This window comes from Ochlerotatus camptorhynchus, unplaced genomic scaffold (genome assembly GCF_037179485.1).
Source record: "Ochlerotatus camptorhynchus isolate MF236.1 unplaced genomic scaffold, CSIRO-AGI_Acam_v1.1 ptg000067l, whole genome shotgun sequence".
In the NCBI taxonomy this organism is placed as follows: domain Eukaryota; kingdom Metazoa; phylum Arthropoda; class Insecta; order Diptera; family Culicidae; genus Ochlerotatus; species Ochlerotatus camptorhynchus.
Window position 1 is genome coordinate 3,234,654 of NW_027040557.1, and position 12,288 is coordinate 3,246,941.

Below are 12,288 nucleotides of genomic sequence, written 5' to 3' on the forward strand. Positions count from 1 at the left end.
CACGTCCAGAGATATTCTTGAGATTCCAACTGAACGACAAATGAAAAACAATTAAAATACTACAGTAACGACCTGATTTTGTCAGCCCCCTTTTTGAAATCTGTTCTACATTTTCTACGGATCCCATGCGCTTTTTCAATTGCACCAACGTTTACCTTAACCATCTTGAAGATAAATTAGAAATATTTTGAATATCGGTAATGTGAAATTATTGAAAAAATAAATGTCTGATGCGGGAAGGGCTGACATAATCGAATCGTTAATGCATTAGTTTTAAACAGAGACTTTTTTTTATGGATTCATCTGGTACTTTTTTCAAAAACAATTTTTGCACCTCAAAACAATGAAAATTCTTCTGGGAAGGAGAGGGTTAAATTATGAGGCATCTTAGGCTACGCTAGATCTATACTAATAGAGGAGAACGTTCGTGCTGTTTACTATAATACATAGGCATATATGATGGGTAGGTAATGAGAGACAATAATGTGAGAAATTCGATCCTTACTTCGCGGCCGGAGCCCGCGTCGCTGCTGCCGCCGCCGCCGCCCTTGTCACTACCACGCTCGATGCCGGCAAACTGGATGGTAATAATGGTCCTACTGTCGTTGTACTACCGCTCGATGACGCACTATTATTAGTAATGGATGAAGGTGAGGATGGTGGTGCGATTGTAATGGTCGATTTGCTGGTCGCCGCCTCACGGCCGCCAACCAGCGATTTCCCAATAACCGGGATAATGATCTTCTGCGGAACCGTCACCGTATGGATGACTGCGCCGCTGGCCGTGCTCACTGTTAGTAGGTCTCCTCCCATGTAGGTTTTCGACTCTTCCAGCTCTAGGTGGGACCGTTTGAGGGAACTGACACTGGCGGTACTGCCGCTGCGGCTGATGGCACCGAACGAAGGGCCACTGACGACGACAAACTCGTTCTCTTCGATTGCGTCTTCATTTCCACCGGATAGGAAGCTGGAGCTACTGCTGCTGGAATGGATGATTTTTGGGATTTGGTTTTATGTGGCGAGAATGAATGAAATGTACACCAAGCACAAGGAGCACACACGCGTGTGAAAAACAGATAGATGACACGACGTACACATGAAAGTAAGTGAAGAAATGGTTCGTTTTGTTAGTAACATGATGCGTCTATAGTGTAGTGAGGACAAGGAGATGAGTTATGCACAATTGTCTGTAAGAACAATGAATATCATACGCGAAATTTCCTGCAGCTTCTACACACAACACTCCCCAGAATATCACACACACACAATTTTCGCGTCCTCTTATATGCAACGTGACGGCCGATGATGCACACCTCAGCAGACTCTGCTCAATCAAGAAAAACACTACTTTTCTACTGCGATCTAATCAAACTGATTACACCTATTTCTCAACAATCAAACTGTGAATAGTAAACAAACGCGTGCACTGCACACTCGCGAACCGGGCACCGGCGATTGCATTCGAAAAGTAAGAGTACCTCTCGGGAGCGTACTCGATTGTATACTGAGATCGATCGGGCGAGGAACCCGTTGAATAAAGGCGACTCCATCGACCGAGCGGGTTACTCCTCAGCAAACCGCCGACCGCACCGACGAGCGCTGGTGGCAAAACAAGTAGTGCAAATTTATCGTATTCCCGCGCTCGCGACGCCGCGGCGCATTCCTATTATATGAATGAACCCGCGGTACACCCACCACCGTTTTTGTTTGTTGCGGGGAGGCACCGGCTATCATCATCATCAACAACTAATAAATAGCAAAATAAACGACGCCGACTGGTGTGCAACGATGCAGTTTTTCATGCGACAAGGGCAATGCAAGGCGCGCGCGGGTGGTGGTTTTCACAGAGTATGGTAATTCCTAGTGGTTGGTTGAGTGAGACAACGACCACGACAAGTGGAAGATTTTCGTTTCTTTCATCGAACGAAACGTGTTTTGCACGAGATCCTCCTCCACTTGGTGACGCTTTATAAAAAAATAACTATAAGTAGGTATGCGGGCCAAGAGAGTTCGATCGGGTGCAACTGGATATCGCTGTGGAAGTCCAATAGCGAGATGATGTATTAATAGTATTCCATATATTTGTGAATCATTGATGGTGTGGTTTGCTGAAGGGAGATTTCATTGACGTCAATAGGAAGGAAGGGATACCGGCAGATTTTGTCTAGTGTATCCTAGTCCTAGTCAATTGAAAGATAGTCACGGGACTACGGGAAAATCCCGCTTTCTATGATGAATGCACACCCTGATCGAGTTGAGTCAAGCAGATTATCGTATGTATTTAAGAAAAAAGTTTCCACTGTCTTTATCAGTGTCGGATTTCTGAAGGAAAAGGAATACAGGATTCAATAAAAACTTGACTCGTCGTGTTAACCTGAAACCGAAATCATCAGTTCCTACAAAGATCAACAGGTTTTTTTGGCTGGTTTAACGACTGGAAAAATCCGTGCTTCCCAATGGTGAGCAAGAGATTTTGAACAACTTTCACAAAAAAAAAAATCGAAATGAAACCAAGAACACCCTAAGTCAACTCAGAAAAAATGCTCTCAAATGAGAAATTCAAGAAAAAGAATGTTCCTTCTACAAGATAGGCAAATTTGTCGAAGATCATATGTCTCTATTTTAGAAAGTTTTTAGCACATTAGAAAGTAAAATTCCAAAATATCAATTAACCCATTAAAGCCTGAATTATTTCGTATTGATAATAGACATGTAGTAATATATTCTAAAAATTGTTTTAACGACATTTTAATTACAATGTACGGTCACAAGCTTTTGTTAAAAACACGGTGGGTCATATGCACCAAAAAAGGACCGTCTTTAAAATCCTTGGGGGCTCTGGTCTACAGGCTTGATGGAGCCTCACTCGCGAGTTTGAAATGAGTCGAGCGTAGCATTTTTCTGAGGAGTAGAATGCCTACTGCCAAATCATTCCACTGAGCTTCAGAGCTTGTGAGCGAAGGGGGATAAAATGAGAGTGAGGTTTGCTGCCATTCATGTTCATGTTTTCTATCACACGCTCTTACTCTCACTCTGGGTGAACTCTGAGCTTCTTGCGTCAACCAAAAAAGTCATCCGGGGTCTCGAAAAGTGCACCTCACGTCAAATCATCCTCTCGCTGAAGTTCACTCTCCCTCTCTCTCGAGGAGTTTTTGTTTGCTTCTTCCATATTCTTACCGCCACTCACTCGAGGTGAGGGCTGGCTAAACTCGCAGGACAAGAGTGTTTTGAAACCTCCAGTGAGTTTGAGGATTTTCAGCAAGCCTGGGACTACGTCCTACGGGAAGGTACGGGAGGTAAATTGCGTGCGTCACAAAAAGGCGTTAGGTTTTGAACGCTTATAACTTCGTCATTTATGGATGAAATTAAAATCCAAATACACCAATCGATGGGAAATAACTTTACAAATAAAATACTTTTTAAATTTTCCATTTAAATATTTTGAAAAAAAAAATGATAATTTTGTTCCTGTATTAAGAAAAAAAAACGCTTTCCCTAACCCAGTCGCCATAATCGAGTACCACTTGGTTGCACATCATTTTAGAGAAAATTCAAGTTTTTTGTGCTTATTAGAGAGATTTTTAGCCGTTGGCTAGTTCATCTCTATAAAATAAGGGGCCCCAGAGGGAGGTTCTGTCTGCAAATTTTGTTACGGAGTTGGCTCACAATTCACACAATTAAAACAGATTCCAGTAAAACACTAACAATACAGGCAACGAAAAAAAAAGCAATCTGGTACATCAAAGTTATGAAGGGTTCTGAAAGAGATCGGAGCGTCCTTGAGGAAATAAATAACTGTCCGCAAACGTAGCACATTCTGGTTCCGAAAACGTAGCACATTCTGTGGAACTGCGTCCCACCAAAGCTATGTGAGATCCTTGTATGGCCTGTCCTAAGACGAGAAACCACCTTCGTAGTTTCGACATATCCGTCCATTTGCTCGTCGTTCCTTTGATTCTTCGGATGAAGAAGGATTGGGATTGCCACCACTCTGCTACCCAGGCTTCCCACATTTTGCGGACTATTCTTCGCTTTATGTCCTGTAGTGGCACTTCGTCGGTGTAACGGGGGCCAGCTGGTCCAGACCCTGCCAGGTTGTCGGTTGGCTTCGCTATTTCCTGGGATACCGCAGTGCCCAGGGATCCGGGAAAACACCGTGTTCGGAGGTGTTGCCTCCACGATACCCTGTATCTAGGGTAACGAATCGGATAGCACCAGTATGCAACAAAGAAGGCCACAGCTTCGGCGGAGAAAACCGAGCATTGTGGCGGTAGGCTGCTACTCATCGGTGCTGAAATTCCGGCTACTCCAATTCCAACCCCGGCTCGGGAAAGCGACGTGTATATGTGGGCATGGGTTCGGTAGTCCGAACCTAGCAGTTCGGCTACTATTCTCTTCAGCGCTACAGAGTTATCTCCAGACTTGAACCTGCTCTTTATCCGACTCTCGATTTTTGGTGGAGATATGCGACAACTTTTGTCTCCGTACCAGTGAACCACTGAGGGGAGCTCCGAATTGACAGTCATGCGGAGGAGTCTGTTCCCCTCATCGAGGAGAAAGATCCCTGTCATTTCGTCATTGCTGTAAAGGCAGCGGCTTTCGTTGCAATTGCTGCGGTTATACGATGGCGGAAGGGCAGAATACCCGCTTCGATGCGTGCGGCATCGGCGGGCGTTGACGGAAGAAGACCGGAGATAATCCGAACGTAGGTGTTGAAAGTTGGTGCTATTATCTGTGGGTTCGATGACGGCACTTGCAACCCGGAAACGAGTGTCACGATTGTTAGACCGGTGGAGGCGAGAGATGGTGCGGATCAAGTTGATCCTACTGCGACAGTCGTTCTTGATTGCCTTAAAGTACTGCTCGAAGTTGAGGGACCGGTCAACAAGTGCCCCCAGAATACGGACCGTCTTCTTCAGTGGTATGGGCTGGCTTTGAACTTTGATAGGTGGCCCGCTGACGCGGTACCGGGATGGACACACTTGGCACCTGACGCTTTTGTTGGCCGAAAGTTGGAAACCTACCGCGCTGGCCCACCTGGCTACAGCGGAGACTGCTGCCTGGGCCTTGATCCTGTTACGTGCTGCTGTTGGGCCGGTAGTTACAAGAAGTACATCGACAGCATACACGAATATGTAAACAATTTTCGGCAGTGCCTCCGAAAACTCCGTTCATGGCCACAAGGAAGAGGGTAACGGCGATAACTGAACCTTGTGAGACGCCCGTCTCTTCTCTGAAAAGCTGGGACTTCGTGTTGCCAACTGCGACTCTGAAAGAACGATCGGTTAGGAAATTTTTGATGAAGTGGACCATGGGTCCACACAGACCCCAGTTGGCAAGCTGCTCTAAGACGAGGGGCGTCCACGTCCTGTTGAAGGTCTTCGATATATCCAGCAAGACGATCTCGGTGTGGAGACCGCTATCGTTGGCACTCTTGAGGACCTCCGCTAATGTTGCGAAATAGGTTGACACTCCATAGCCTGTTGACCATTCGCTCCAAGACCTTGGCCATACAGCATGTCAATGCTATTGGTTCACAGGTTATTTCATTTGCTTTTGGGATGGGAGTGAGATCTAGAAAGAACTCTTAGAGATTTTAGACTTTCAATCCAAGTCACTTGTGGGGGTTCAAATTTAGAGTAGAATTTTTAAGTAGCTCTGTGTAAAAGTTCAAATCAATTGTGAAGATTCCAGGATCTGTGAAAAATAACAAAGGGAATTGAATTTTGAGGGTACAACTCCAAAGGAATTCTGAGAATAATTTTAAGGGATTTCCAAGTGCATCACAAAACGAATGTCTAGAGCATTTTTAGGAAATTTCTAAGTAAAATTTTAGACGTTCCAGATCTCGTAGATTCCAAAATCCAGCCACGCCATTTTAGCAGTTCACACTTGAATTTTTACGTTTTAGATGTTGGTAGCATATCACGCAATCAGATTGCCGATAGAAGCTATTGTCCCGAGTGCTTTGTTCATTGCATGCAGCTCGGTTGGTTGGTGATGCAAATTAAATTTGATGATGTCTGGAATTGGGGTCAAGAACACCGTTCGTTTTGACTACTAAAATGGTCTAATACCCTGTTGGGATTGCTTTGCAAAATTGCAATGGCCCTTTTTCCAAATATTGACATTCTTTGATTGCACAGTGCTCCGCAATTGTAGAGTGTTCAGCAGTTTTGTTTTCCAAAAGACAAAACCGACAGTCGCTAAACTGTTTTTTTTTTTCAATTTTATTGAAAGGACTACTAGAGTAGTGACCAGTCATTAGACCAGTTACTACCCGAAGATCTATTTTCCTGAGATTAAGTAAGATCCGAGCTTTGGTAGCACTCGGTGTTATAAATATTTTGGCTTGTCTAGATGAGTCTGTGGCATTCCAATTAGATTCTACCATAGACGTTTCCCAAGTTCTTAGGTCTATCCTCAGAGCGCACTCAGGACTCCACAAAATGGTTCCGGATCGTAGAAGCTCGATGCAGAAGCTTGTCTTGCTAGACTGTCGGCATTTTCATTTCCTTCAATACCACAATGACCGGGCACTCTCAGTGTAATGTAACTTCGTTCCTTTCGGCCAATTGCACTGACTCAAAGGGCCATAGACCCCAAGTCGGTGTAAAATACAATAGATCCTGGGCGTATATTTGGCCCACCAGATTGCTATCTAATATTCTATCTCGACGTTTTTGGTCGAACTATTGCTGAATATATTCTGTCCGCTGCTGACACTGAAAATGGTGTGGGAAATCCTCGGAGGATCCCAGCTGTACGGCCAATTCCCTCTTCAAGGGGAATATCAAAGGTATGGATGAGGGTTACGAAATGCTCGACTTGCAGGAATTATCCCATTGTGAGCCTTGTGAAAGACTGTTGGTTTTCGGCTTTTAACGGGAAAGGAGAATGCGTATTTTGTTTAGTTTAAACTTTGTATTAAAAATGATCCGTTCGATACAATGGTTGGTACACGTATGTGCGTATTGCGCGAAAGGTGGCTACTTTTATATGCTCAATTCTACTTCTTCTTCTTCTCCTCCCTGCTATGCTACGATAGAAAATTCTACTAGTGGGAGGAGCCAAAGCTTGCGGCAACATGCTCACTTTCGGTAGTGCGTGTGTCGGTAGTGGAAAAGGGTTGAAGTTAGTGGGGTGACCGATTACCCGCGGTCGGCTCGGGGTTAATGGATGGGACTTTGCCAAATAATATGAGGCGGAAAACGGGGATCAATCTAATCAGGCTTTACTGCAAACCCATAGCGCATTTCTAGCCCTAGTGATAACATTTTCGAGATGAGAGTTCCAATTTAGTTTCTGGTCCAAAGTACTACCTAGGTTTTTAGCCTCTTCCTCGAACTCAGTAGAGTAGGTTAGAATTAAGCCTCAAAATTATCTTGGAATTATGGACAAAGCTACTTTAGATTTTTTCCATTGATGTTTTAGGAATCCTCCACAGCGTTTTCTTTGAATTAACACTTAACAAAATCTTTTTAAATTTACCCTACATTTCCATAGGCATTACCAGCAGTTAGATCACTGAAAATCTTCTTTTAAGTTCCAAAGCCTAGAACATTTTTCAAGATCTCAAATTTTGAATATTCTCTCAGCCCCAGATTGATTTGTTCTAAAATAGTCATAGACATATGTCGAAAACTACCATGGAAATTTTCTTCAATACCAAATTTACTTTCGTTTCCCACTGAATATGAACAACTGGGAATTTTAAAATTAAAATTCACTGGGTATTTTTTTAAAGTACCTGCTTTTTTGTAAATCACAGGTCTTTGATGTTTTGGGTAGCATTTCTCAATACTATGAAATGCACAACTTTACCCAACAAATCATCTTCCTAGGACGCTCAATTTAATGGATAGAATGGAGTGTCGGTGCCGCTCTTTGGAATTGAGAGCTTTCGATGCCTGTACCCTTTTTTGTTTGTACTTTAATTTATTTGATAAGGCTCAACCGAATTAACTTTACAGAGTCGAGAATTCTTGCTCAGCATCACAGCATCTTAAAGCTATAGTCAAAAGATACAAAAATAAACACTTTATCTTCCGCTATCCAAAAAGCCTCCTCCATCGGAACGGGAGCCGCTTCTAGTGGTTTCATTGTATGGCTGTATCGCCAACGGGGGGCAGAGCGCTTCTATTGCATCAATGGACGCAAAACGTGGTCATCACTCACACACTCATCACGAAACGGTTGCTTTCCAAAGTCGACGATGCATCGACCGAAAGAACTGCTGACGAAGAACAATGAGGAGGACCACACAATAGTTGCTGCGGAGTAAGCAGACGATAGCGTGACACACATCGAGAGTGACCTGCTCTGTCGACAGCCGAGTGAACAGTGACCTGTACCATTTTTGCATTAGTACAATTGAGTAGCAAGCAGCCGAAAAATTTATAGACCGGACCGGGAATCGAATTCAGCCACCTAAAGCATGGTCTTGCTGTGTAGCTTCGCCTTTACCGACTGAGCTAAGGGAGACCCCTGTAAGTTCATAATATTTCAGACCTCATTTCGGTACTTTACAAGCACTTTCTACAGTACAGCACTTTCTATAGTGCTGCACAGGAACACCATTCATAGTTTCATGTGCGTGCTAGCATTTAAAATGTGTTTATTTTCAAAATAATTGGGGGTGACTCTCTTGCCCCACCTGACCCTACTTGCTCATCGCGTTTACGAAAATGATAAACAATTCAATAACGTAAATATGTTCAAACGTCGATTTCGAGAACGCTGGGAGCAGACTACGCAAGAAAACCCTTGGAAAACTGACTTTGTCCATGAAATCGCGACTAATTGAAGTTATCCGAAACATTACTAAGTTCTCCGCCAAGTTGTATTTTGAGAATCAAAGTCTTACTTTTATTAAAAGCTAAGGTGGTGTTATTTTTATGTCCCGCACTGTTTTTCGTTTTCTAGTGCTGTAATTTAAATGTTCCCAAAATTCAAAATAATTTTATCCTGGTTTGATGCTTCACTTGTTTCAGAACATTTTATTAGAAGTAATTTAGATGATGGTAAACTATTGTTCTGAAATAATAGGAATAAATTTGTGCTCCTCTTTTTGTTTCGCTGAGTGTAAGGCCCCACAAGCAACGTGGGTACACACCTGGATATACTCCGGTAGTATTACTAAAGGGTGGAACGAGCAGAAAGTAGTCACACAGAATTAAGTGTAGTAAATAATTTTAATGTTATTCAGGCTGCATACTCTCACATGCAGCTCTGGTATTATTGAGTTCACTCTATGCTTTGCTTTGAATTCTCGAACTTGCTTTTAGTTCTGCACAACCTTATTGTATTGTTAAATTAAGTCGTTTGAAAATGTGCGCCATTTTATTTTGTATTGATTTCTTTCACATTATCAACTTATTCTGGATCCTTCTTGAGGTTTCTCATGATGATTGTTCAATATCAGTGTTCACTCGGCTGTCGACAGAAGCAGACCACTCTCAATGTGTGTCACGCGATCGTCTGATTACTCGGCAGCAACCATTGTGTGGTCCTCCTCATTGTTCTTCATCAGCAGTTCTTTCAGTCGATGCGTCGCCGACTTTGCAAAGCAACCGTTTCGTGATGAATGTGTGAGTACTGATCACGTTTTGCGTCCATTGCTACAATGGAAGCGCTCTGACCCTCGTTGGCGAATCTGCCATACAAGTAAACCACTGGAAGCGGCTCCCGTTCTGGTAGAGGAGGCTATAGTTTTAAGGTGTATTGTATAGTGAACAAGAATCCTCGGCTCTGTAAAGTTAATTCGGTTGAGCCTTATCAAATAAATTAATAATAATAATGATTGTTCAATATTTTATAAATGTTCGAAGTATAATGAATTTGGCGGGTTCTACTTTTTGACAACAACAACAACGTTGTTGGTTTCATGCAATTTTCAAGTAACTTTACCGCAATGACAAGACACGAGATCAGACCAATACAGCTTAGGGCAATACACAATTGTTCAAACACTCACTCACGTAAATATTCTGGATGATGATGCCAGCTGTCATCAAGAGAATTTCTCTTCAGCTCACCAGTACAAATCACCTGCCCGACCAAATAGCTTTCATGACATTTGATTTATTCGCCTAAGTTGTACTGAACTAGTTCTGTTCCGTTTTTCTGTTGCTTGACCAGGAAGCTGTTTAAAATCAGCCTTCACAAAGAATGATTTGAATTTATCGAATGCCCGTGTAGAATTTTAAAATGCCGGTTCTCAAGTTTGGTAGGCAAAATTCCAAAACCCAAAAATGGCAAGAGATTTCGTAGACACACACCTTCGAAAATCAAATTGAGAAAACTACTTTTTGCTCGTTCCACCCTTTATAGTTTGAAAGAGTAAAGAAGGAATGAATTGAGACTGAAATTTCCGGATTAATTATTTAAAGCTGAACGGATTTATGGATGCTTGATCAGGTACCCATGTCCGTGATGCGGTGAATCCCATCGAGCGAAATGTATCACCAATTTGTAAATGGAATAAATGTAATTTCTTCTATTTCTAACAGCCGAGGCAACGATTAATCAGTTCGAGTTGCCTCGTTCCAGCTAAACAGAGGTAGTAATGGGAAACTGAATTCTGTCGAGTCATGGTCTATAGTACCGTTTGCACGTACTATCTATACCAGATCTTGTTTACCCTCCGGCAACTACCTCTTTGCCACTTCTCCTTCTCTGTTAATTGAAAACAAAGTCTAGAAGCTACGCACAGACAGACAGGTTGCAGGCAGTGCAGTGATATGAAGCAGCTCGTCCGCAAGTTACTCACCGCTTAGAACGAACGGCTCTGTGAGTAATGTTTGGCAATTCCAGCCAGTTCAGCTTCTTGCATTACTAGACAAGTTTCGTCGTCTAGCGACGGTACCAACACAGCGCCTTCACTCTGACGCATGAATGAATCAATAACAGTTACCTGCTGCAACTACTGACTTAGGAGGTTCCAATAAATCATCAATCAGAGTTAATGTTGTTAGGCGTGAGAACCACCCTAGCAGGTGAGTCAATTCGCTGTTTGTTTAATTTTTGCACAGCAAAATTGTTGCACGGAAAAACCAGCATATAGAAACAGCGGCAGCAACCTGTTTCGTACACGGCCGTTCAATCTTACCAAGTGACTGGGTAAATTTGTATTGCTATCTCTTTATTCTCAAAGAGATATTACCCTCTGTCTGATCCTATCCTTCGACAATGTGCAATGTAGAATTAAGTGAATTTTGTTACAAACAATGAACAATGAATTATCGGATCCGTAAAGCTGAAGCGATTGAGCCTTCCAAATAAACGAATTAGATAATACAAAAAGTAAATATTACTCTGGTTTCATAAGAAACTGGAGTAACCCCAAACTTGAGTTTTCTTGAGAAAAAAAGGGATATAATTTCAAATTTACTCAGCAACTGGGTAAGATTCAACGGCCGTGTAGCACCTTAAATGCACAACACTTGCGAAGGGTCCCTCTTTCGGGCGAGCGACTTTACATTAGCGAACAGAGACGACTCTGCACTCTGCAGTTGACCGCATGTTTTGGCAACAGGTTGAGCCCACAACGCAAGAACCTGTCTCGACGAAGGTGCCCTTACCTGATTTGCGTCGTACAGGCTCGAGCTCGCTTCGGGTGTTCATGGCAAGCGATCTTGCGTTATTTTGAGGGTTAAAGTTCAATTGTAATGCATCGAGTAACTTCCCTACACAGGCATGGACAATCATTTACATTCATTTGCCTCTAACAGAATTCCGTAAAATGATATATCTTCACCAACAATTAAAAAGGGCCTTAATGTCCTTTTCTCATAAACCAAAGGTTGCCAATGTAAACCAACAACTCCATCGGGTAGGGGACATTTTCCCTATCCCGATAGTGAACTTGGTTTGTGTAGGCAAGCTTCAGTTCATGCGGAAAGAGCATTGCACGCTTTGTTTGCAAAAGCTGATTGGCCCTTTTCAATTGTTGGTCGAGATATTAAATGTTTGTAGGTTTTGAACTTGTTATTGTTTTTGCAAAACAATGGTGGTTTCAGTTCGCTTTGGTTCATCATGCATAAAAGATACAGATTTGAGTTTTTCATAAAAGTTAATTATATAACCTACAGAAGCTTCATACATCATTTTACGGAATTTTGTTGATGAAAAAAGATAGAGGCAAATGAGTAAAGGCTGAATAAACGTAAATTGGTACGCCCCTCGCGCGCCGCTAGCACGCCTCTAGTGTTGGGACTAGAGGTTTGTTTCACTTCTATAGAGAACAACTGGTGCAAGTTTGATCAAAGTAGTCGATCGCGTTCAGAA

The 12,288-nt window shown here is 42.6% G+C and overlaps 2 protein-coding genes across 8 annotated transcripts in view; one reads left to right on the top strand and one right to left on the bottom strand.

The window, feature by feature from the left end:
- LOC135697177 (uncharacterized) overlaps positions 1 to 12,288 on the top strand; it is a 511,087-nt gene that overhangs the window by 495,604 nt on the left and 3,195 nt on the right. The window lies entirely within an intron of this gene.
- The window catches only part of LOC135697154 (nuclear factor of activated T-cells 5-like), a 225,044-nt gene that overhangs the window by 78,336 nt on the left and 134,420 nt on the right, over positions 1 to 12,288 (bottom strand). For 5 of the 7 annotated variants that reach the window (XM_065216757.1, XM_065216755.1, XM_065216760.1 and 2 more), the window contains one exon: positions 506 to 982. The exons of 1 other annotated variant lie outside the window; for it this stretch is intronic. In XM_065216757.1, coding sequence (XP_065072829.1) covers positions 506 to 982 — 477 coding nt within the window. The remainder of the gene's footprint in view (positions 1 to 505; positions 983 to 12,288) is intronic. One more of the 7 variants, XM_065216756.1, reaches the window with a different exon arrangement.